General features: G+C 46.2%; 1 protein-coding gene across 2 annotated transcripts in view; it reads right to left on the reverse strand.

Moving 5' to 3' along the window:
- TBC1D8 (TBC1 domain family member 8) overlaps positions 1–21,670 on the reverse strand; it is an 84,736-nt gene extending 63,066 nt beyond the window's left edge. Inside the window, exon 1 of one of the 2 annotated variants that reach the window (XM_054009843.1) lies at positions 21,453–21,670. In XM_054009843.1, coding sequence (XP_053865818.1) covers positions 21,453–21,579 — 127 coding nt within the window. In that variant the 5' untranslated portion in view covers positions 21,580–21,670. The remainder of the gene's footprint in view (positions 1–21,452) is intronic. The other variant, XM_054009852.1, reaches the window with a different exon arrangement.
- Positions 21,671–26,223: the final 4,553 nt, after the last annotated feature.

Raw genomic sequence — 26,223 nt, forward strand, 5'->3', positions numbered from 1 at the left:
CCCCCCCCCCCCCAAGATTTGAAAGTATCTTGTCCCCTTATTGGTCCTTTAGGTCAGATGCCAGCCAGGTTACCTGAGCTTCTTAACCCTTTACAGGGAAAAGGATTTTGGAGTCTCTGGCCAGGAGGGATTTATAGTACTGTACACAGGACAGCTATTACCCTTCCCTTTATAGTTATGACACGCCCCCCAAATCACAGATAGTGTTGGATGTTCGGTTCCACACTGGCTGTGATTTCTTCCTGGAGTTCTAGGAGAAAACAGAGTTAATAAGACACATGTACCTTTAGACATACTACTGATTATATAAAAACTAACAATATGTTTTATTCCAAGAACAATTGTTAACCAAGTAACTCTGGGAAACTTTCCCGGGAGAGTGCATCAGCCACTTTGTTAGAAGCTCCCGAAATGTGTTGTATTTCAAAATCAAAATTTTGGAGAGCTAAACTTCACCGAAGAAGTTTTTTGTTATTTCCTTTGGCGGTATGAAGCAACTGTAGCGCAGCATGGTTTGTTTGTAGTTGGAAACGCCGTCCCCAAACATATGGGCGTAGCTTTTTCAGCGCATACACAATGGCATAGCATTCCTTTTTGCTGATTGACCAATGGCTTTCCCTCTCAGACAGTTTCTTACTGAGAAATACGACAGGATGGAATTCTTGATCCGGTCCTTCCTGCATTAAAACTGCTCCCACGCCTCACTCGGACGCATCTGTGGTTACTTGGAACGGTTTGTTAAAGTTTGGGGCCCTTAGCACAGGGTCAAACATGAGTGTTGCCTTAAGCTGGTTAAAGGCCTTTTGACACTCATTAGTCCACTGAACTGCATTTGGCTGTTTCTTTCTGGTTAGGTCTGTCAGCGGGGCGGCGATTTGGCTGTAGTGGGGTACAAATCGCCTATAATATCCAGCCAAGCCTAAGAAGGATTGGACCTGTTTCTTAGACTTTGGAACCGGCCACTTTTGGATAGCATCCACTTTGGCCTGTATGGGATTTATAGTTCCTTGACCCACCTGGTGCCCCAGGTAAGTTACTCTGTTTTGGCCTATTTGACACTTTTTAGCCTTAACAGTTAGTCCTGCCTGCTGGATGCGCTCGAAAACTTTTTCCAGGTGCTCCATGTGCTCTGCCCATGAATCAGAAAAAATGGCCACATCATCGAGGTAGGCAACTGCAGATTCTCCCAATCCCGCTAGGAGACCATCTACAAGTCTTTGGAAGGTGGCGGGTGCATTTCGCAACCCGAAAGGGAGTACATTGAATTCATACACACCTGCCTGGGTGACGAAGGCTGACCTTTCCTTAGCGGGTTCATCTAGTGGTACTTGCCAGTACCCCTTGGTTAAGTCTAAAGTAGAGATGAATTGGGCACGTCCCAATTTCTCCAATAGCTCATCTGTCCGTGGCATTGGATAGTTGTCAGGACGAGTTACAGCATTTAGCTTACGGTAGTCCACGCAAAAGCGTATTTCCCCATCTGGTTTGGGAACTAGAACCACTGGAGATGCCCATGCACTCTTAGAGGGGCGGATTATACCCATCTGTAGCATGTCCTGGATCTCCCTTTGTATAGCAGTTTTGGCATGAGGTGACTCCCGGTAGGGTGGGGTTCTAATAGGGTGAGCATTACCTGTGTCAATGGAGTGGTATGCCCGTTCGGTCCATCCTGGAGTGGCTGAGAAAATTGGTGCAAAGCTTGTGCACAGCTCCTTGATCTGCTGTCGCTGCAGACGTCCAAGGGTCATGGAGAGGTTCACCTCTTCCACGCCACCATCCTTTTTTCCTTCGTAGTAGACACCTTCAGGCCACTCCGCGTGATAGGAGAGGCTTGTTTAGAAAGATGTGGAAAACCTGGATTGATGTCTGGTCCCTCTCAGTCCCCGAGAACGAACACACTCCCAAACAAAGAACACAAACAACAGCCTTCCCCCCCCCCCCCAAGATTTGAAAGTATCTTGTCCCCTTATTGGTCCTTTAGGTCAGATGCCAGCCAGGTTACCTGAGCTTCTTAACCCTTTACAGGGAAAAGGATTTTGGAGTCTCTGGCCAGGAGGGATTTATAGTACTGTACACAGGACAGCTATTACCCTTCCCTTTATAGTTATGACAGGCCTCGTCTACACTACCAGGGTAAGTCGACCTAAGTTACGCTACTCCAGCTATGTGAATAACGTAACTGGAGTCGATGTAGCCCAGGTCGACTTACTGCGATGTCTACACTGCTCTGTGTTGATGGAAGACGTTTTCCGGTCAACTTACCTTACTCCTCTCGTTCCGGTGGAGTACCAGAGAGCACTCTGCAGTCCATTTAGCAGATCTTCACTAGACCTGCTAAATCGAACCCTGCTGCATTGATCACCGCAGCATTGATCCCTGGTAAGTATAGACATAGCCTAATAAAATAGCAGTGTAACCACAGCAGCATGGACTAGCCCATAGATGCTGGAACTAAGGGTGCTTGGGGTGCAGTAGCACCCCCGGCTTAAAGTTTCCATTATATACAGGGTTTACAGTTTGGTTTAATAGCTCTCAACACCCCCACTATACAAACTGTTCCAGCACCACTGGACTAGCCACTCAGTACAATCCTATCTAGGACGCTGGATAGACACCTGGGCAGCTAGCTCAGGCTGCTGCAGTTGCACTGCTCTTTCTATCGAGCTAGCTCGATACAGTTCGCTCAGGTATGCCTACACATGCTGTAATTACTCCTCCTGATTACTGGGTAGTCACACCCCTCGGGTGCTTTTGAAAATTGTAACTAGTCTAGCAGCAGATTCCAGATTCAAGGGTTTACAAAAGAGCCAAGCTTGCTATAAAACTCTAGCTCTACTAGCACATTATTTTGCTCTGATATATCCATACTCAGTAGCTCATTAAGCATTTTAATGCCATGTGCCATCCCTACCTCTCAGGCTACGTCTTCACTACCCGCCTGAATCGGCGGGTAGAAATCGATCTCTCGGGGATCGAATTATCGCGTCTCATCGGAAAGCGACAATCGATCCCCGAATCGACGCTCGTACTCCACCAGCGCAGGTAGGAGTAAGGGCCATCGATGGGGGAGCCGCGGAGGTCGATTTTGCCGCCGTCCTCACAGCAGGGTAAGTCGGCTCGGATACGTCAAATTCAGTTACGCTATTCGCATAGCTGAATTTGCGTATCTTAAATCGACCCCCGTATTCCTCCCCCCGTAGTGAAGACGTAGCCTCATATCCTCTCTCATCCAGAAGCTTATAAACATAATCAAAACAGGAAGATGGGAGCAAAATGAGTGGTCAGGTAAAAATGAAATGCTTTTACACAAAAGAGTAATAAATACACTGAATTAAAACAAGATGCTTCCATCTGTTGCAACGTGAGTGAGGTTCAAATTCAGGATGACAGCTAATGATTGTGAGAAACACTTTCTGCTCTACATCCCAGACTACAGCGATGAGGCTTTGGGCAAGAAGAAATATGTGGGGAAAAAAATCACGTCAAGAAAATACAGAAGTTATGTCTTCTCTAAAACTTTTAGAAATAAAAATTGTCAATGAAATAACTTCTGAATTGAATTAAGTATTATTCACCCTAGTTCCCTCACAACATAGCTTATTATTTTTGTTGCCAAGTAACATCTGAACAGCTCAAGGCACTTTGCAAACAGCAAATTAGAAAGTTACAATACCCTGTGAGGTTGGCAGTTACCTGTATGCTACAGATGGGCAAAGTGGTTAAGCAACTTGCCTGTTATCATAGAGGAACTCAACAGAGCCAGGAGGAGAATCCAAACCTTCCAACTCATAGACCCCAATTTTTCCCTTATGCTCTGGCTGCTTTACAGGTAGCTTAACTGGTCTCTCCCTAAGGATTCAACCTGCAAAAGGGGAATCCCTGGGTGGGGTAGAGCTATAATAACTGCACTGTTCTGTTGATTCCACTCTTAGCACAAGTGATGTGCCTAGGAAAAAAGGCATGTGGATGGAAACTGATGTATTCCAGCTATCAGAACATTCCATTGGGTTCACAGGCAGCTGGGCAGAACTAACTGGAGCAGTCTACGGCTGGTCCAACTCCAGGACAGTTAGCAGCATAAAGGCAGCTTAAAGCACCTTTGCATCCCCCTACTTATGATCTGCACTGAGCTCATTTCTGATGTGGCTCAGGATCTGGCCCCCATCCTTGTGGGTTAAATATAGGCAAAGAACTGTGTTCTGGTGAACAGGTGTTTGGTATAACAGGCAGGGGAACATCAATACAAGGAAAACTTAACACCAAAATTGGCATCAAGTTCTTCCTAGAACCAGTACAACATGACACTCTGATTGCTTGCAGCAGTTCTAAATGTTTTAGTCATGCAGCAGTGATGTTTAACAGATTCTTGCTTTCACTCATACTTCACTGAGGAACTTCTGCTTTATAGCTCTATAATATCAGGAACATTTTCAGTTACACAGACAGCTAAAGACTAGTGGATAAATTCTACCCTAGTTTACATCTCATACAAACATCTGTTTAACTCACCGAGCTTGTACAGGGTACAGATAGGGCAGGTTTCAAGCCAACAAGACACACATACAGTGGTGTATTTCTTACTAGCTTTCTCAATTCAACTCAACAGAATTTATACAGATAGCAAGGAAAGATATTTAAAGGGGGGGGGAGAGAAATTAATATTACACTAATCCTGCTGTAACAAAATAATAATAATAATAATTTCCTTGGTGATGATACTGGTTTTACCACATTTGAAAAAAAACTCACAAAGCTAGATTTCAGAACTAAGGGCAAACGTTTATGCATGTGTAATACACTACATAGGAATAATCCCACTGAAGTCAGAGGACTACTTTCATGTGTGTTTGCAGGATCAGGCCCTTCGACACTTAGGCAACAAGTCAGTGCCTTAAATTACTTTTTCACCATGTAAAAGTGAACTGAAACTACAACTGTTTGTGTTACTTCTTCAACTGAGTATCCAGCATTATGTTCTTTGTGAAGTTGGAAGTTATCATATCCCAGCAACCTAAATTTTTACTTTTAATGGTATTATTTCCCAAGTTTTCTTCAATGTTTTCTGTGGCTTTATATTACTCTGAGGGTTAGCTACCCATTTGTTTCATATGCTAATATCCTTGGAAATTCAAGATACGATCATGGGGTCTGCTGTCATAGGAGTGCTGTAGGAGAGTGAAAGGGATGTGATATAGGAAGGGGGAGGAGGAAGGAGCAGAAGTATGCACATGCTTCCCCACTTCCTAAAAACCCATACTGTACTTCTCCTAGTGTGTTATGAAAGAACAAATATGTACCATGACCCCCTCTTCTTCTCAGGCCATTTTTTCAAGTATGCTTTTATCCACATAATTCTTGCAGAGGGTTGTCACATTTATTTTAACAGGACTCAACATGACAGCAGCCTAAGATATACTAAGATAAGGCTGCAGTCCAATTGGTTCTAAAGTCTACAGAGATAAAGGCTCTGTCACACTACAAGTCTAGAAAAACTGTTTCCAGCCTAAAATTAATGTACCTGATAAATATGTGGGACATATATGCTCCCTTTTGATAGTCCCCTACATTACCACAATATAAATTCTGTTGAATACTGTCAAAAAAGAATCCCTCACATACATTTTGTTGGTGCCATATAATGCACCCACAAAGTTATTAGAAGCGTTGTAGTATTACATAATTCTAGTAACCACAAAAAACCTTTAGAAATTATCCATCTTGTTGTTCTGCAGAGTTTGCCCACTAGACACAACAGCAACAAACAAAAACACATTCCCTCTATATTCATTCCAATCTCATTTTAGCTAGTTAGTGATTTTCAGTGTTAAAGGGGCTGATGTTCACAATTTAAACAGATACAATGCATGCTGGAAGGCTAAACATTAGACTTGAAACCTCTGTTTTGATTTGCAGGTGCATTCATGGCTTTCATGGCATTTAAAAACACACATCACTGCAGTATCTGTGTGTATGCATAAGGCACGGCTCTTCCACTCTGTTTGCTGGTCCTATTTTGCTTTGTAACCTGCAAGCTCATAAGATTAGAGCAGGCAGAGCAAACAGATAATGCCACATGCACACAATAAAAAAAACACAAAATGTTTGTTGGTGTGGCCCAGCTGAGAAACTGGGCCTTCATATTACAGCCTTTGTTGAAGACAGAGTTATTTATGCATGTGATTCCATGTTTTAAGTTATTTGCAGCCCAAATTCACTTGTGGAGAGGTCACCTTCTTCAGGAAAAATTTAAGAAAAACATGTTTTTAAGAGAGACCTTTTAAGATGTTAAAGAACCAAACAAGAGGGAGGGAGAGAAATATGATATCAGAATTCCAGTTGTGGGCAAGGCTACAAAAACATTTTGATTAAAGTCTAAAGGCAGGTCTACACTTAAAAAGCTGCAGTTACGCTGCTGTGGCACTTCAGTTAAGATGCTACTACACCAACAGAAGAGCTTCTCCCATCAGCATAGTTAATCCATCTCCACGAGAGGCAGTAGCTATGGCGACGGGAGATGCCCTCCCATCCACACAGCACTGTCTACATCGGGGTTAGGTCAATGTAACTGCATTGCTCCGGGGGGGGAGGGGGAGGGAAATGCACACCCCTGAGCGACGTAGTTATACTGATATAAGTTTGTAGTGGCCTAAGTTATTGAATAGCCTATTGGTTAGAAAGAATCATTTTCTCCTATGAGGGGGAGTAGTGACAATAACTATAACACCTGTTCTAGGGAAGCTATTCCAAACCCCTAATAATTTTTGTGGTCCTTCTTTGTACTTTTTCCACTTCTAATAGATCTTGTTTGAGATGGGAAGACCAGAACTGCACATAGTATTCAAGGTGTGGCCGTACCATGGATTTCTATAGTAGCATTATGATATTTTCTGTCTTATTATGCATGTATAGTTGGGATTATGTTTTCCAATGTGCATTATCTTGTATTTATCAACACTGAATTTCATCTGTCTTTTTCTTGACCAGTTTTGAGAGATCCCTTTGTAACTTTTTGCAGTCAACTCTGGTTTTAACTATCTTGAATAATTCTGAATCACCACCAAACTTTACAACCTCACTATTTATCCCTTTTTTCCAGATCATATTGACTATGTTGAATAACAATGGTCCCAGTACAGATCCTTGAGGGACCCCGCTATTTACCTCTCACCACTGTGAAAACTGACCATTTATTATCTTTTACCAGTTACTGATCCATAAGAGGAACTTTTCTCTTATCCCAAGATTGCTTGGCACCTTGTCAAAGGCTTTCTGAAAGTCCAAGTACACTATATTCACAGGATCACCCTGGTCCACATTTGTTGACACACACACCCCTCACCCCTGTCCCCTTCAAAGAATTCTAATGGATTGGTGGGACATGATTTCCCTTTACAGAATCTGTGTTGATTCTTTCCCATTATATCATGTTCATCTATGTGTCTGATAATTCTGTTTTTTACTATAAGTTCAACCAATTTGCCTGGTACTGATGTTAGGCTTACCAGCCTGAAATTGCCAGGATCAACTCTAGAGCCTGTTTTAAAAATCAGTGCTACTGTCATCTGGTACAGGGGCTGATTTAAGGGTTAAAGTTACATACCACAGTTAGAGGCACTGCTATGGGTACCCGCATGGCACTACAATATGCCAACATCTTTATGGCTGACTTAGAACAACGTTTCCTCAGCTCTCGTCCCTTAACGCCCCTACTCTACTTGCGCTACATTGATGACATCTCCATAATCTGGACCCCTGGGAAGGAGGCCCTTGACGAATTCCACCAGGATTTCAACAATTTCCACCCCACCATCAACCTCAGACTGGACCAGTCCACACAAGAGATCCACTTCCTGAACACTACCATGTGTGATGGTCACAAACACCACCCTATACCAGAAACCTACTGACCGCTATACTTACCTAAATGCCTCCAGCTTTCATCCAGACCACACCACACTATCCATTGTCTATAGCCAAGCCCTAAAATACAACTGCATTTGCTCCAATCCCTCAGAGACAAACACCTACAAAATCTCTATCAAGTGTTCTTAAAACTACAATACCCACCTGGGGAAGTGAAAAAACAGATTGACAGAGCCAGAAGGGTACCCAGAAGTCACTTACTACAGGACAGGCCCAACAAATAAAGGAACAGAACGCCACTAGCCATCGCTTACAGCCCCCAACTAAAACCTCTCCAGTGCATCATCAAGGATCTACAACCTATCCTGGAGGACAATCCCTCACTCTCACAGACCTTAGGAGACAGGCCAGTCCTCGCTTACAGACAGCCCCCCAACCTGAAGCAAATACTCACCAGCAACTACACACCACACAACAAAAACACTAATCCAGGAACCAATCCCTGCAACAAATCCCGTTGCCAACTCTGCCCACATATCTATTCAAGGACCAAACCACATCAGCCACAGCATCAGGGGCTCATTCACTGCACATCTACCAATGTGATATATGCCATCATGTGCCAGCAATGCCCATCTGCCATGTACACTGGCCAAACCAGACATCTCTATGCAAAAGAATAAATGGACACAAATCAGACATCAAGAATTGTAACATTCAAAAACCAGTAGGAAAGCACGTCAATCTCCCTGGACACTCAATAACAGACTTAAAAGTGGCCATTCTTCAACAAAAAAAACTTTAAAAACAGACTCCAACAAGAAACTGCAGAACTGGAATTAATTTGCTAACTTGACACCATCAAATTAGGCCTGAATAAAAACTGGGAATGGCTGGGTCACTACAAGAAGTAATTTTCCCTCTGTTGATATTCACACCTTCTTGTCAACAGTTGGGAATGGGCCACATCCACCCTGACTGAATTGGCCTTGTTAGCACTGACCCCCCCTACTTGGTAAGGCAACTCCCATCTTTTCATGCGCTGTATATTTATACCTGCCTATTGTATTTTTCACTCCATGCATCTGATGAAGTGGGTTATAGCCCATGAAAGCTTATGCCCAAATAAATTTGTTAGTCTCTAAGGTGCCACAAGGATTCCCCTCATTGATTATACCAGTTAGTAGTTCTTCAATTCTATTTCTGAGTTCCTTCAAAACTCTTAGGTGAATATCTTCTGGACCTGGGGACTTCTTAGTTTCATTTATCAATTTGTTCCAAACCTTCTCTATTTACACCTCAATCTGGGACAGTTTCTCAAATCTGTCACCCAGAAAGAATGGCTCAGGTGTGGGAATCTACCTCACATCCTCTATGGAGAAAACCAATTGCAAAGAATTCATGTAGCTTCTTTGCAATGGGTTTACCTTCCTGGAGTGCTCCTTTAGCACCTTGAACATCATGTGGCTGCACTGACGGTTTGGCAGGCTTCCTGCTTCTGATGTACATAAAAAAATTTTAATATTAGTTTGTGTCTCTTTTGCTAGGTTGCTCTTCAAATACTTTTTAGGTCTGCCTAATTATACTTTTCCACTTGACTTGACAGACGTTCCTTTCTATTTTCCTCACTATGATTTGACTTCCAATTTTTAAACAATATCTTTTTGTCTCTAACCACCTCTTTTATTCTGTTTAGCGATGATGGCATTTTTTGGTCTTCTTACTGTTTAGTTTTTTAAATTTGGGTATACGTACAGTTTGAGCCTCTATTATTGTTTTGGTTTTTTTAATTTCCATGCAGCTTGCCAGCATTTCACTCATCACTGTTCCTTTTAATTTCCGTTTAACTAGTTTCCTCATGTCTGTGTAGTTCCCATTTTTTAATTTAAATGCGTATCTTTGGTATTCCCCACCCGAAGGATGTTTAATTACAGTATATTATAGTCACTATTATCGAATGGTTCAGCTATATTTACCTCTTGGACCAGATCCTCTGCGCCACTTAGGACTAAATCAAGAATTGCCTCTCCTCTGGTGGATTCCAGGACTAGCTGTTCCCAGGAAGTCACCATTAATGGTGTCTAGAAATTCTCTCTCTGAATTCCATCCTAAGGTGACAAGTACCCAGTCAATATGGGGTTAGTTGAAATCCCCCATTGTTATTGGGTTTTCTGTTTTTGTAGCCTCCCTACTCTCCTGGAACATTTCACAGTCACCGACACTATCCTGGTTGGGTGGACAGTAATATAGTCCCACTGCTGTACTCTTATCATTCAAGCATGGAATGTATAGCCATAGAAATTCTATGGTGCAGTTTGATTCATTTCAGATTTTCACCTTATTTGACTCTTGTCTTTTTTTCACATATAATGCAACTCTCCCACCAGCGTGATCTACTCTGTCATTCCTATATATTATATACCATGGTATTAACATGTCCCACTGGTTATCATCATTCCACAAACTTGCTGTGATACCTATTTATCAATATCTTCACCTAATACCAGGCGCTAAAGTTCACCCATCTTAGTATTTAGATATCTTGCATTTGTGTACAAGCACTTATAAAATTTGTCAATTTTATTTAGTTGTCTGCCTTCATGTGATGTAATTGAATGGGACTCTTTCGTTTGACTGTTTCTCTTCAGCTCCTACTTGTATTTTATCAACTTCTGTCCTCTTTACCAGGATATAAAGTAGGGCTGGGCAAACTTTTTGGCCCGAGGGCCACATCTGGTAAGGAAAATTGTATGACGGGCCATGAATGCTCACAAAATTGGGGGCTGAGGGGAGAGAGGGCTCTGGCTGGGGGTGCAGGCTCTGAGGTGGGGCTGGGGATGAGGGGTTGGGGGTGCAGGAGGGTACTCCACTCTGGGATCTAAGGGTTCAGAGGGCGGGAGGGGGATCAGGGCTGGGGAAGGGGCATGGGAGGGGATCAGGCTCCGGGCACCACTTACCTCAAGCAGCTCCCAGAAACAGCGACATGTCCCCCCTCCAGCTTCTATGCAGAGGTGCAGCCAGGCGGCTCTGCGCGCTGCCCTGTCCACAGGCGCTGCTCCTATTGGCTGCAGATCCCGGCCAATGGGAGCTGCGGGGGCAGCATGTGGAGCCCCCTGGCTGTCCCTACACATAGGGGTGGAGGGGGGGGGGAAAATGCCGCTGCTTTCAGGAGCAGTATGGAGTGGGGCAAGACCCCAACCCTGCTCCCCGGCTGGAGTGCCGGAGCCGGGCAAGCCCCAGACCCCACTTCCCAGTGGGAGCTTGAGGGACGGATTAAAACGTGTGTAGGGCCGGATGTGGCCCCTGGGCCATAGTTTGCCCACCCCGATATAAAGAATCCCTGTTAATAGATCCTCCCATTAGGTATGTGTCTGTCTGAAACACATGCTCTTCCGCACCTGTCAGCTTTCCCACAGCCCTTAGTTTAAAAAAGTCATGGGGGAGTTTTTCATTAAATATGCCAGCAATCTGGTTCTATTTTGGTATAGGTGGAGCCCATCCTTCCTGTATAAGCTTCTCCTTTCCCAATAGGGAATAATAAACTTAAATCCCTCCTATTAACACTATCGTCTCATCCACACATCGGTTCCCAATTTGAGTCCAAGATGTTGGTTGTGACCTGTGAAGCCCTAACTGGCTTAGAACCTCCCTTCTTGAGACCTCTCCATGAGCCATACTGCAACAGCTGCTATCAATGGGGACATTTAATGTGGAGTCCCTCAGCATAAGAAGCTGTTAACAGAATGATGCTTTCCAGGAAGGGACCTCAACTTTGTGGCCTACTCACGCCCTTGGTCTGAAATAGTTTGAATTTTGGAGTATGCTAAACGCCTCGTTATTTGCACAGGTGTTGGAGGAGGAACAGGCATAGTAAGGGCTAATGTTTGTGAGGAATGGGGATATTGTTCGGACTGGACTTTATCATAGTTTATTATTTTTGGCTGGAAGATGCATAGCAGCTGCTGGCTTTAATTTTGCTTATATTATATTTTTTGTTTCTGGAAAAGGAATCTAGACTCTAGCATGGACACTTTTTTATTCTAAATCAAAATGCAGTAAATAATTTGGCAACTGGAAATAAAGAAGGGAACCAGCACCCTGTGACCAGCCAGCTCTCTCTGGACTACCAGAAGGAGATCTGTGGGCAACAACTTGAGAACAGATGCTTTGCATTTTGCATTAAGATGGCATTTTTTTAAATGCACCCTAATATCTTATTCACTTTAACTATTGCTATGAATTGATCAAAACCTATTTTCTACAGCTTCTGAGGCCAGATCTACACTACAGACCAATATTAGTGTAACTACGTTGCTCAAGGGTCTGAAAAATCCACAACCCTGAGCAACTTAGTTATATCGACCTAGCCCACCTTGTAGACAGCATTGTGTCAATAGGAGAGCTTCTCCCGTCGACATAGATACCACCTCTCGGGGAGGTGGATTAACTACACCGACAGGAGAAGCTCCCCGTCAGCATAGGAGCATCCTCACTTAAGTGCTACAACAGCACAGCTGTGCCGTGCTGATGCAGTGTTTTAAGTGTAGACCTCCCCCAAGTCTACTTTCCTAAAGGAGCATGCAGAGACTATCAGTATATAAGAAATACTGATTATTTTTACTAGTGTTGCTTTACACTTAGAATTAAATGTCACCTTCAATGATACTGCCAAATTCCTTAATGCATTTCCACACTTTTGCAGCTTCTCACAATCCTCCATGATTTTTTACCCAGTAAAGCCATCTATAACTGAACAATTTCATCAGTGTATAGTCTACTTCCTCCTACACTGGGGTGCAACTCTCTCTGATTTCTCTCCTAGTCGAGACAGCCATTCAGTATAATTCAGGTATGAGAGCCAAGAGACTCGCCTGCACTACAGGAGCTGGGAGTCAAGGTGGCAGCAGCAGGCTCACCACCTTCAGAACTTTCTGACAACTCCTCAACCCCCTCACGCCTACCCCTGCCTTCCTTAGGTTTTGATTCTGGACATCTTTTCCCCTTTGCTGACTGGTTGAAAAATACTATATAAAAATAATCAAATGCACTCTGAATGAACTTTCCCATATCATTTTTACCTTACGCTATTGAACTAATTGCTCTGTAGACTACTGGGCCATATCACCTTAAGACAAGGCAGATGGGGAGAAACATTCTTAAAGAAGTATTAGTTTGTTATTTCATATTTCAGGACTTTATAAAACATGTGTTCTGAGGTAACATACATCAACTTCTATTTGTATTATAGTAAATTTGGGCTAGAACCTGTCAGATTTGCTTTGTAGTCTAACTGTGCTTAACTAGAATTATGAAGAACACTAATGCCCTATCTATACAATTGGACTGAAAGGATTTGCTTATGACACTGTTTCTAGTTTGTAGAGTAAATAGACTACACTCATGTTTCTAACTGAGCTAAAGTCTTGGTTATGCTTTATATTCCCGTTTAGGGAACACAGTTAAAGTCACATTTATGCAACAAACTGGAACTGTGTTGTAACAAAGTCAGAGGAAAACTGAATTGTAACCAGTTACTGTACTGTACTCTGACTCTGTTATTATTGGAGAGCTTACGTAGTCTTAAATGAACCTATAAGAACACCATCTATTGTACACACACACACAATCCTACACTAGGAATAAATTTTTAATACAAAAAGTCCATCCATCAACTTAACAAGTCAATAGGTGAGAATCTGACCAAACCTGCTCTTACTAGAAAAAAGTCACTTTTTTTGTGGGGCTTCTTATTGTCATATTTAGCTTATACTGAGTCATTCTCAGCAGAGCTGAACACAACTCAACGCACCATGGAAGTTCAGGGGCTGATCATCATCACACAGCATTTCTGAGCATACTATTCACTACCCCTACCCCAGAATTTACAAGAAAATGGAAAACTAAGTGAATAAACCTATTAAAAAGTTATATTTACATGTAAAATATGAATAAATAATCTAATTTTATTGCTGCATTTTACTAATATACAATCATAATTTTTCAGCTGAAAGAAGAATGCTGCATTTGAAAGGGAAAAAGCAAATGGAACAGATTACCATATGTACTCGATCATAAACTGGTTCGTTTATAAGCCGACACCCCCCCCTCAAGATGTATAAGTAAAAATGGAAAATTTTTATGACCCGTTCATAAGCCAACCCTATAATTCAGGGGTCAGCAACCTTTGGCTCCTGGACCATCAGGATAAGCCACTGGTGGGCCGAGATGGTTTGTTTACCTCGAGCGTCTGCAGGCATGGAGGTAAACCTAAGTAAACAAAGTGTCCCGGCGCACCAGCTGCTTACCCTGACAGGCCGCGACAGCAACTGGTGGGGAAATTTTTTGGAGCGGAGAAGCTGGGAGTCAGGGGAGTAACCCCTATGACCACCCCCCACATGACCTCACCCCTAGCTCAGGACCCCTACACTCTCCCCATACCATCCCTTCCCACGTTATCTGGGGAGGGCCAGGGGAGGATGTCTCTGGCCTGGCTGGAGCTGCTCCGGCAGGCTGGGCAGCGCGGCCACAGCCTGCTCCAGCGGGCCAGACCGGGCAGCGGGGCTGCAGCATGTTCCAGCGGGCTGGGCCGGCGGCACGGCTGCAGTGTGCTCCGGCAGGCCGGGTGGCGCGGCCACAGCCTGCTCTGTGGGGTGGGACTGAGCGGCACGGCTGCAGCTGCTTCCGAGGCTGAGGGGAGAGCAGTGCGGCCAGAAGCGGAGAGACTCTGGCCCCGCCTCTTCCCTTCTGTCTCTGCTGGCTGTGCTGCCTCTCCTTGCTCCCTCTGTTGGGGGGAGGGACTGTGTCCCACCTCTCCCTCTCTATACCCATTCATCAGCCGACCCCTTTCTCTGGTGCTTCCCTTTTTTACTAAAAAAAAAAAATCGGTTTATGAACGAGTATATACGGTAAGTTGTGTCCATAAGTGTAAACCTCTGGTATACAATTTTTCTTCCCTGGGTTATAAAAACAACCCTACAAATATTTAGAGGACATAAAAAAAAAACACTTAGAATTCTGTTGGACACAAGTAATATGTAAGAATATGGAATACTGCATAAACAAAATTTGCAACTAGTTAGCTATTGGGGAAGGAGTGGGAAAATAATCAATAGCTTTGCATTGAATGTTATTAATCCAACATTCCAAATCTTAAAATACAAAAAGTTAAACAAGACATTAAAATTACAGGAAATGTTCTTTTGCTTTGAACAGAATACACAGTACTAATCCAATCAAATGAGGATTGAGTTGAAACTTCCAACATCCTCTCATGAAAATGACAGTAGTGCCACAGCCTCAGTCTGTGCGACGAAGGCACTCTGACATTATATTACTATAAATGAGACGGATTTGACACTACTCTTGATTATACTTCTTATGGACAACCAGAGATTACCATTTACCTAAGGCAGGGCTGCACAAACTTTTTGGCCTGAGGGCCACATTTGGGTATGGAAATTGTATGGCGGGCCACGAATGCTCACGAAATTGGGGGTTGGGTGCAGGAGGGGCTGAGGACTCCGGCTGGGGGTGTGGGCTCTGGGGTGGGGCCAGAAATGAGGAGTTCAGGGTGGGGGAACTCTGGGCTGTGGGTTGGGGTGCGGGGGGGGGGGGGTTCCAGCTGGGGGTGCAGAGTTTGGGGTGTAGGAGGGTGCTCCAGGCTGGGACCAAGGGGTTCAGAGGGCAGGAGGGGGATCAGGGCTGGAGCAGGGGGATGGGGTGCGGGAGGAGGTTGGGGTGCAGGCTCCAGGCGGCAGTGGCATGTCCCCCCTTGGCTGCGGGAGCTGCAGAGCCGGTAATTGGGGCGGGGACAGCGTATGGAGCCCCCTGGCTGCCCCTATGCATAGGAGCCAAAGCAGGGACATGCCGCTGCTTCCGGGAGCCACGGCACGTGCAGAGCGGGGCAAGCCCCCGATCCTGCTCCCCAGCAGCAGCTCGAGGGCCGGGCCGTAGTTTGCCCACCTCTGACCTAAGGAAACCATAGATTCTTCACAGAGACTACAGAAAAATACCAGCACATATCTTAGTTATTAAGTTCAAGTTCAACCAGCTCCCACCTTTTCCAGAGCAACAACGTACGCGATCTACTACAAAAGGATTTCTTCAGTTATATTTATATACAACCCCAGAATCAGCCAGAGCTACTGAATTACATCTTGATTAAAGTTAATTTGTGGATAATTTCATCCTGAAACACGCGCTTTCCAGAATACATTTCAGATTTCCTGCCTATATCCTGATCCAGCAAAGCACTTAAGCATGTGAGTAGTTCCACTGAAGTCAAGGGGACTACTCACATGCTCAGGGTTAAGCATTTGGTTAACTGCTTTGCTGTATCAGGTCCCTAGCAAGTCTAGAAAACAAATTACACAAAGAGGGTGATCAGCAGATTAAGAGATCTCCTCTCACCTTCTCTTGTATGAAAGTAGGCCAGTTTTCCACACCACCTGCAACCCCAACTTGTATCAGTGAACTTTGCTAGTATGCAGAAGATTAAGTGACCGTAGAGGTTATATGTTTCTCTTATGTACACACCTGTTCAAAGTTCAATACAAATACACTACCCTAATGACAAAAACAGACATGAAAGACTAGTGCTTTCATGTGACATATGTCTACCCTATAGTTCAATTCTTTGGGGATGAAAAAAGAATATATCTAAACAAAATATATTCTTCTGCTGTGCTGTGTTAGGTTTATTTGTACTTTCTGGATAGATTAACCTGGAAAGAAGAGTGAAATGGGTTGGAAAGAAGAGTGAGTAAGTAAATAAAGAATGGACCCAAAAGCAGTTGTTCACGCACAGGCACAGTGAAAACATCATATACTATCACGGTGGCTTACATGCCTTTGTGCACATTAAAATGTATTAAGTGACATCTGATCCCTCCTTTAAAAAACAACCTCCATGATTTATCAAAGTTAGGGCAGTGAACTGTTGTATAATTTTAAAGTCAAAGATGGCTCTACTAATAATAGTACTTTGCATTTTTATTGAATCTTTCATCTGGAAGCATACCACCTATCAAACCTTGTGAGGTAAGCACTCAGTTTTCACTAAGTTAATGATGGAGCCGGAAACAAAACCCAAAACTCCTGACTCAGACACCTGCTATAAAAAATAAGTAGTGTAATCTCTTCCCATGTGGGTGACATTTCTTTAATCTATTTTTAGAGTCTATTTAAAAGTCCTAGAAATTTCAAGCCATTTTTCCCATCACTGAACAAACTTTTTTTTTTAAATTTTTTTACACTGAAAGTTTCACACTGGTTTTAACTATTTTCTTTCACTTTGTTTCCCACCATCATGCTAATTTTTGACTGTTCCAAGTAAAAGAGAATTGTAACATTTTGCTTATGTTCATCATAAAGTGCACTTAATTTTTTCTATGTATTGTTTTCCATTTGTAAGACGCACCTAACCTCTAGGCCCTTCTACAATACAAACAAAAGCTGATTAAAGAAATACGATTAATTTTCTTAAGATGGAGGAAATTAAGAGGATAGAAAGAGAAAGGGTGTTTTCAGTTAGTCAGCCAAAACAGATTTATGCTAGCCTTATACAAAAAGATTGTATACACTGCAGATTTAGCTTCTGCATTCAGCCAATAGGATGCACCAGGAACTTAGCTAGACAACAAACATCAATTTTTTATTTTAAACTTGCGGGTGTCTGCCATGGAAAGCTCAGAAGTAGAAACTTCACATTTGTGATTTCAGCAACATGATCAACTTGGTCCTAAAACTAACAGCTGTAGAAGCTATTTTTAGATCTGAAAATTAATCTCTATCATCCCTGCAATCAAGGAATGATATGTTCCACACAAGGAGGAAAAACATAATATAAACCCTAGGGCAGGGGTCTTAAAATCCCCGCCCATGGGCCATCTGTGGCCCAAGAACCTCCCCAATGTGGCCCTAGGGGCTCCAGCAATTTTGGGGCCGGGTCTCTCCCTTGGCCCTGCCTACCGCCCCAGGGCGCCTACCCCCCCTTCCCCGGGCAATTTAAAACAGCCCGGGGCCCCATTCACCACCAGCATCGCAGCAGAGCTGAGCGGCTTCCTGTGTGCTCGCTCCATGTGGCTGCCGGCCCCTCTCTGCGGCCCCAGGGCGGAGCTGGGCTGTGCCTCTGTGCACTGCCCCCATCCCGACCGCCCCTGCGGCCAATGGGAAGCTGCGGGGGCGGTGCCTGGGGGCAGCAGTGCTCCGCCTTGGAGCCCCAGGTAAGCATCACACCCCTGACCCCCTCCCAGAGCCCGCATCCCACCCCCTCTAACTCCCAAACTCCCTCCTATAGCCTGAACCCCACCCCCCTCTTCCGTCCCAGAGCCTGCAACCCCACTCCCTCCTCCTACACCCCCACTCCCTACCTCAGCCAAGAGCCTACACCCCAGACCCCCTTCCCCATCCAAACTCCCTCCCAGAGCCTGCACCCGGCACCCCAATCCCCTACCCCAGACCTCCTCCCTGACCCAAACTCCCTCCCAGAGCCTTAGGCAGGTGGGAGGTGGGTTCTGGCTGGCATGAATGACATTATTGGCCCGCTGGGAGGATTAGAGGCCCTAAGATAAATTGAGTTTGAGACCCCTGCCCTAGGGGTTAAATCTTGATCCTATCCCCTTGACTTCAACTGGGCCAGGATTTCATGAAAGTTACACAATTGTAACATGACAACCTCGGTCTACTGAATCAGAATTAAGCATTCATGGTGACAAACAGTGAATGCCTACATAGCCAGGAAAGACACAGACTCCAAATAAAACGGAGATAACAGAAGACAACGCCACATACGGACAAGAATCATAGAACAATTCTACCTTTGGTACATCAAATAAACACAGTAGCCTTTAAAAGTGTCTATTAAGGAATAAAAAAAGTTTGAGAGATTTAAATAGCTCAGCTTTCTTTAAATTACAATCCATCATAAGAAATCTGAATTTAAAAAAATTAAGATACAGACTACAATCTTCTTTCTTCAGAAGTCAGACTAATTGAAGAGCAGAATTCCTTCCTCTTTTTGCTTGCCGCTGTCTTTCTCCATCCCCAACATGATGTATTATCATATTCTTCATGTTTTGGTCTAATCTGGATTGTAAACTTCTCAGAGCAAGGACTTTGGACCAAATTCTGTTCAATTACTCTAGAGTTAACCTGGTATAACTCACTGATCCCACTGAAATTACTCCAGATTTACACTGTCGCAATTTAGAGCGGAATATGATCCATTGTTTTCATATTTTCTAAAAGTACCATGCACAACTAAGGTGCTAAATAAACATTTTGTACAGTCAAATGAAGTAAAAATGCAAATGTAGGTTGGAAGCTATTTAATGGAAATATGAAGTTGCAAATGCACTACTAAATCTAATTTTTCACCATGTATATTTGATAGGATGACAGAAATCCTATGAGCATTAAGAAAGTACATGCAGATAACTGCCACCAAATCATTTTCTTGGCCCGTCTCAATCAATTTTAGTTCTGAATTTGTGAAGCTCCTCTTGTTTCATTAGTTAATCACATCCGAGCCACATCACTCAAGGTGATTTTCCTCAGATCTATCTTTGATATTACTGACTGCAAGGTTTTTTGTGATTTGTTTGTGCAGTTCCCAGCAGGGGTGGATAGAATCAATCTTGAGTGGCTCTACCCCTTTCATTTTTAGAAATCCCAAAGGATAGCTCTGGGCAATTGCTTTTCTTCATCCATCTGTATTATCACTGCTGCTTTTCGTGTGTATATGAAGCAGCAAATAACCACCATAATGGCTAGACCTGCTTAAAGCAGAATTTGACAACATGGTCATTAAAATGATTGCGGCCAGTCTGTACTAAAAAGCTGCATTTGTGGTAGCTCAAAGAAGTGAAATTTTAAGACAAATGCTAATATACCCCTTTTGTTTCAATCACTAACCTGGGTACAGAGTGGTATCTGTGTTAGTTTGTATCAGCAAAAAGAGGAGGAGGTTTGATGTCAATTCCATAAGAAAACTGTGAAGCATTTGTAATTTTCACTAACCTCGGATGCATGCAGTGGATGAAGTGGGTTTTATCCCATGAAAGCTTATGCCCATATAAATGTGTTAGTCTCTAAGGCTAGGTCTACACTACCCGCCTGAATCGGCGGGTAGAAATCGACCTCTCGGGGATCGATTTATCGCGTTCCATCGGGACGCGACAATCAATCCCCAAATCAGCGCTCTTACTCCACCAGCGGAGGTGGGAGTAAGCGCCGCCGACAGAAAGCCGCAGAAGTCGATTTTGCCGCCGTCCTCACAGCGGGGTAAGTCGGCTGCGATACGTCGAATTCAGCTACGCTATTCACGTAGCTGAATTTGCGTATCTTAAATCGACTCCCCCCTGTAGTGTAGATGTACCCTAAGGTGCCACAAGTACTTCTCATTCTTTTAACCTGGGTAGTTACACTAGTACAGCTCCCCTTGAATTGATGTTGAACTTACCAAGTTTCAAGAGACTTGGTCAGAGTCAAAGAACTCTGAAGAATCAATCCTTTATTTTAAAAAAGGAAATACAGATCATCCAGCACTTAATATATTGCAACACATGCATGAAGGAAATTTAAACCACCATAATTGTGTGTGTTTTTCACTCAATGCTTGTATAAGAACAGTATGGGAGTTTGTTTGTTTGTTTGGGCTCACTCTTCTCACCAGCATCTCTCTCCTTTCATTCCAGGTTAATCCACCTATCCTGAAAACTTCTATTTTTCTTAGTTTTTCTACACTGTCCATTAGAATGGAGTCTATGCACTAACTTAGTGTTTTTGGTTACCTTTAAGAATTCCTTACCCTCTCCTTGTCGTCTGGATTATTTAAACCTGCTAACATTCATAGAAGACAAAGGCAACACTCCCTGCAAGGCAATAACTCACATTCTTACGGCAGGGTGATCAGCACTGCACGCATTATTTCTTACGGAGTTTAACAAGTACTTTATAAAGCGGGACACGCTTTTGTTTTGTACCGAAGCAGGCGGACAATAGGATTCTGTTTGCTTTCCGGCTGCAGCTGAACAAACAGCCCATGGTTTTTCAGTGCTTTACCCACAACAATCCTCAACATCTTTTTCTCACCTTAAAGGGAGAGATTTTCCAGCAGCCCGGAAGGAGCATTTTACCAAATATCTTATCGAGCCGCCAGAACAAACCACCCCAGCACTGGTGACTCTGAAAGGGCCACCCCCATGGCCGCACGCAGACCCCGGAGCCCCCGGCGAGCAGGAACCCGCCGCAGCTGGACCCTCGGCAGTGACCCGCTCCGCAGCCACAGACACACACCCCTGGCCCCGTCTCCGCGCTGAACCCAGCACCAGCCTCCATCAGAGCCCGCCAGGACACGGAACAAAGAGCCTGCTCCGGGCTCCCCCGGGCAGCAGCAGCCGCTCCGCTGTCCCGACCGGAACCAGCTGATTCCTGAGCCCGGGGCCGCCGCCCGCTGCGGTGCCAGGCACAGGGCATGCGGGGCGCTCCCGCTTCCCCTCCCTCCCCAGCCCGGCGGGGCCCGCGGCTCCGGGGGGCAATGGCCCGGCGGGCCCCACCTGGGCGGCTCCCTCCCCAGCCCCGGCCGGTACCGGTGAAGCGGCCCCCGCCGTCCCCGTGTCCGCGCCGCCGCTGGAGGACGAAGTAGCCGCTGCTCTTCTGGGTGACCCAGAGCTTGAGCGCGTTCTTCAGCAGCACCTCCTCGGGCCGCAGCCACATCGTGCCGCCGCCGCCACCTCCTCCCTCCGGCCCGCTCGCATCGCGGCCCGGCCCGGCCGCGGGGGAGGAGCCTGGACGCGGAGCCGCCGCTCCCTCCCCGGGGACACCGCGGCCGGGATTCGCGCTGCGGCGCCAGGAGACTCCCCGCCTAGCCCGGCCCCGCAGCGCCTCCCCCACGCGGGACGCCGCACTTCAGGCGCTCAGAGCCGGGCCGGGAGAGAGGAGAACCCGGGCACCCCGTTGCGGAGAGGAGAAAGACCCCGCCGCTGTCCTGGGAGGCACTGATTCCCCTCGGCCCTGCTTCCCCCCCGCTAGACATAAGCGGACTAAGCAATTGTTTCGGGGCCTGAGGAACTCAGGGGAGCCCCTATTAATTATTAGTATGTGTTGGGGGGGGGGGATATTCCTGCTTAAGGCCCCCAGTGGGCTCACACCGGCACTGATTCTTCCTTTCCCTTAAATCCTGCTGAGAGTGAAATCAGTATCCCCTGGCTCCACACTCATCCAGCGATCCTCCCCATGGCTGCTGAAGGCAGGGGCTGCTGGTTGCTCCTCCCCCCATCCCAACTGCCAGGAAAAAACAGTTACTTACCTTCTGTAACTGTTGTTTTTCGAGATGTGTTGTTCACGTCCATTACACATTAGGTGTGCGCGCGCCGCGTGCACGGACGTCAGAAACTTTTTCCCTCAGCGGCTCCCGTCGGGCTGGCAGGGCCCCCCCTTCCCGCCAGAGCGGCGCCCCGCTCTAGGGTATATATATCCCTGCAGGCCCGACCCTCCCTTGGTTTTGCCGGTGACTCCAACAGAGGGGAAGGAGGGTGGGAAGTGTAATGGACGTGAACAACACATCTCGAAGAACAACAGTTACAGAAGGTAAATAACCGTTTTTTTCTTCTTCGAGTGATTGTTCACGTCCATTACACATTAGGTGACTCACAAGCTTACCATTGGAGGAGGGTAGGAGTCAAGGAACAATCGATTGAAGCACAGCCCTGCCGACCACCGCGTCCTCCCTGGTCTGATGATGGATCGCGTAGTGGGCTGTGAATGCATGCACCGACGACCAGGTGGCCGCTTTACAGATTTCCTGGAGTGGAACCTGCGCCAAGAAAGCCAATGAGGACGCTTGGGCCCTAGTCGAGTGAGCCCGGATCTCCGGGGCTGGTACGTTGGCAAGCTCATAGCACGTGCGTATGCAAAGCACAATCCATGCTGACAAGCGTTGTGTCGAGGTAGGCTGGCCTCTCGTTCGCTCCGCAATGGCAATAAACAGTTGAGTTGATTTGCGGAATGGCCTGGTCCGCTCTAGATAAAATGCCAAGGCCCTACGGACATCGAGGGAATGCAGGTTGCGGTGGCTTGGGTCCGTATGGGGCTTAGGGAAGAACACCGGTAGACAAATGTCTTGGCCCATGTGAAAATGCGTGACCACCTTTGGAAGGAATTTAGGGTGTGGCCTCAATTGCACCTTATCCTTATGAAAAACTGTATAAGGAGGTTCCGAAGTGAGGGCTCTCAGTTCCGATACCCTCCTGGCCGATGTGATGGCCACAAGAAACGTACCTTCCATGAGAGATGCATGAAGGAGCAAGAGGCTAGGGGTTCAAAGGGTGGCCCCATGAGTTTAATTAGGACCAGGTTGAGATTCCACGCAGGGATCGGCGGGCGTGAATAGGGAAACACCCTTTCCAGTCCCTTGAGGAATCGGGCTACTGTGGGGTTGGAGAACACCGAAACTCCCAACTCCCCAGGATGGAATGCCGATATGGCAGCCAGATGCACTTTAATTGAGGCGGGGCAAGCCCTTGACGTTTGAGGTCCAGCAAGTAGTCCAGAATTGACGGGACCGAGGCCCGCAGAGGCTGCATGTGATGAGGCTCACACCAGTGGGAGAACCTCCTCCATTTGGAAAGGTAGGTCGCTCTTGTGGGGGGCTTCCTACTACCAAGGAGAATTCGCTGGACCTGGTGAGAGCACCTGTGCTCCGTATCGTTTAGCCAGAGAAATACCACGCCATGAGATGTAGCAACGGTAGGTTCGAGTGGAGTAGGCGACCCAGGTCCTGTGTGATGAGGTCGCGATGGAGGGGGAGGGCAATCGGGGCGGTTATGGACAGTTCCAGCAGGGTCGTGAACCAATGCTGGCGTGGCCATGCCGGGGCGATGAGGATGACTGCCGCCTTGTCCCTGCGGGTCTTGAGGAGGACCTTGTGGATGAGCGGGAATGGAGGAAAGGCATACCTCAGGCTCCCGCCCCACAGAATCGCAACGGCATCTGCCAACGAGCCTGGGCTGAGGTTCTGGTAAGAACAAAACTGAGGACATTGGCTGTTGTCCTTGGTGGCGAAGAGATCCACCAGGGGAAACCCCCACCTCTGGAAGATCGAATGCAGGACGTCCCGTCTCAACGCCCGTTCGTGCATGTGGTAGGACCGGCTGACCTGTTTTGGACCCCTGGGAGATACGTTGCGATTAGGTGGACTGAATGGGCTATACAGAAGTCCCATAGGCGGAGCGCCTCGTGACAGAGGGGAGAGGATCGGGACCCGCCCTGCTTGTTTATGTAGAACATGGCGGTAGTGTTGTCCGTCAGAACTGACACGCTGTGGCCTTCTATGGTAGCGTGAAACGTCTGACAGGTGAGGTGAACCGCCCTTAGCTCCTTCAGATTGATGTGAAGCAACTTTTCTTCCCTGGACCATAAGTCCTGGGTCTGCAGGTCCCCCAGGTGCGCCCCCCAACCCAGGTCCGACGCATCTGTTACTAACGTCAGAGTGGGTTGCGGGGCAGCGAAGGGGACCCCCTCGCAAACCTGCTGCTGATTGAGCCACCAGTGGAGGGAGTTCAACACCCGAGCCGGGATTGTCACCATCAGGTCTAAAGGGTCTCTGTTGGGGCGATACGTTTGGGCCAGCCACAACTGTAATGGCCTGAGTCTTAGGCCAGCATGTCTGACTACATGTGTGCAGGCCGCCATGTGCCCCAAGAGTTGCATGCAGCACCTGGCCGTAGTTGTGGGAAATTGTTGGACAGAGCCTACGACTCTTTGAATGGCCCAGAACCGTGACACTGGAAGACTTGCCCGCGCCACCACTGAGTCCAGGACTGCTCCTATGAAGTCCAGTCTCTGCGTGGGGATCAGTGAGGACTTGGGCACATTGACCAGTAGGCCGAGCTTGCAGAACACCTGTAGAGCCAGCGTCATGTGGGAGCGGACCTTGGCCTCCAACCTGCCCGCGAGGAGCCAGTCGTCCAAGTACGGGTACACGCGCATCCGTCTCTTCCGAAGAAAAGCTGCCACCATGGACATGCATTTCGTGAACACTCGTGGGGCCGTTGCCAGGCCGAAGGGCAGGTACGGTAAGAAGGAACTGAGGGGGGGTCGGGCCTGCAGGGATATATATACGCTAGAGCGGGGCGCCGCTCTGGCGGGAAGGGGGGGCCCTGCCAGCCCGACGGGAGCCGCTGAGGGAAAAAGTTTCCGACGTCCGTGCACGCAGCGCGCGCACACCTAATGTGTAATGGACGTGAACAATCACTCGAAGAAGAAGCAGGGTTCTCCTATTCTCCCTCAGAGAGATGGGCCTGTGCACACATAAGTGTTGGAATTGGGGGTGCTGTTACACCCCCTGGCTTGAAGTGGTTTCCATCATATATAGGGTTTACAGTTTGGTTCAATGGCTCTGAGCACCCCCATTATACATATTGTTCCAGCACCCCTGCCTGCACATTCCGGGACAGGCCTCCCTTTTTTGCCCCTTGGAGAAGGCAAGGTCCTATTATATATTAAATACTGTACTGCTGTTCCCTGGTGAGAGATGTTCAGAAGCACAAACAGCTGTCTCTCGGCATCACAAATCAACCCTGGTCAACATTCCTAAACGTGCCAGGGTATTAGCATACCGTACCTGCCACCATCCTCTGGCACTCACACACAGTGCATTGCACATTTTTGGCATATATTTGCATCAATTCAGATATGAGCTATCTGCAACTTCCTTCCCATTTTAAAGTCACTCTGTAGCAACATCCATAGATAAATAATGTTCATGTTATATATCCATATTGAGCCTAGTCATTTTCATATTAAAAAGTCAAAAAAGGGGGTGGGGGGAAGCAAAGGGATTCCAAATGTTTTCTGGATCCCAACTGTGCAAACCTCCTGGCTTAAGGATTTGCAGGCTCAGGCCCTAAGAACCTACTTAACTTTTAAATCAGTGGAACTATTCACATGCTTAAAGATATGTACCTGTGTAAATGTTTGCAGAATCAACATCTTACTTATTACTTAATCCTCTAAAGTATGAGAAATGTCAGGGACTGGCTGAACATGACCCAAATGGCTTAGGGCTAGGATTGTTTCTCAACACTCACACACATTATTTATTATTTGTATTCCTGTAATGCCTAGGAGACCCTACTCAAGGACTAGGGCCCCACTGTGCAAGGTGCTATATAAGCAGATCAAAAAGTTGCCCCAAATAGCTTACAATCTAAGTCTCTTCTGCTTTTGTGAAATCCACCGGCATCAGAAGTTCAAACAAAAAAACCCCAAAACAGTAACTTGCTGGAGTTTCCCCAGCTGAAGGGCACAAACCTGGGAGTCTATAGGCAGAAACAGCAGATGAGGCAGATCTTCACTAAT

The sequence above is a fragment of the Malaclemys terrapin genome, chromosome 1 (genome assembly GCF_027887155.1).
Source record: "Malaclemys terrapin pileata isolate rMalTer1 chromosome 1, rMalTer1.hap1, whole genome shotgun sequence".
NCBI classification, from domain to species: domain Eukaryota; kingdom Metazoa; phylum Chordata; order Testudines; family Emydidae; genus Malaclemys; species Malaclemys terrapin.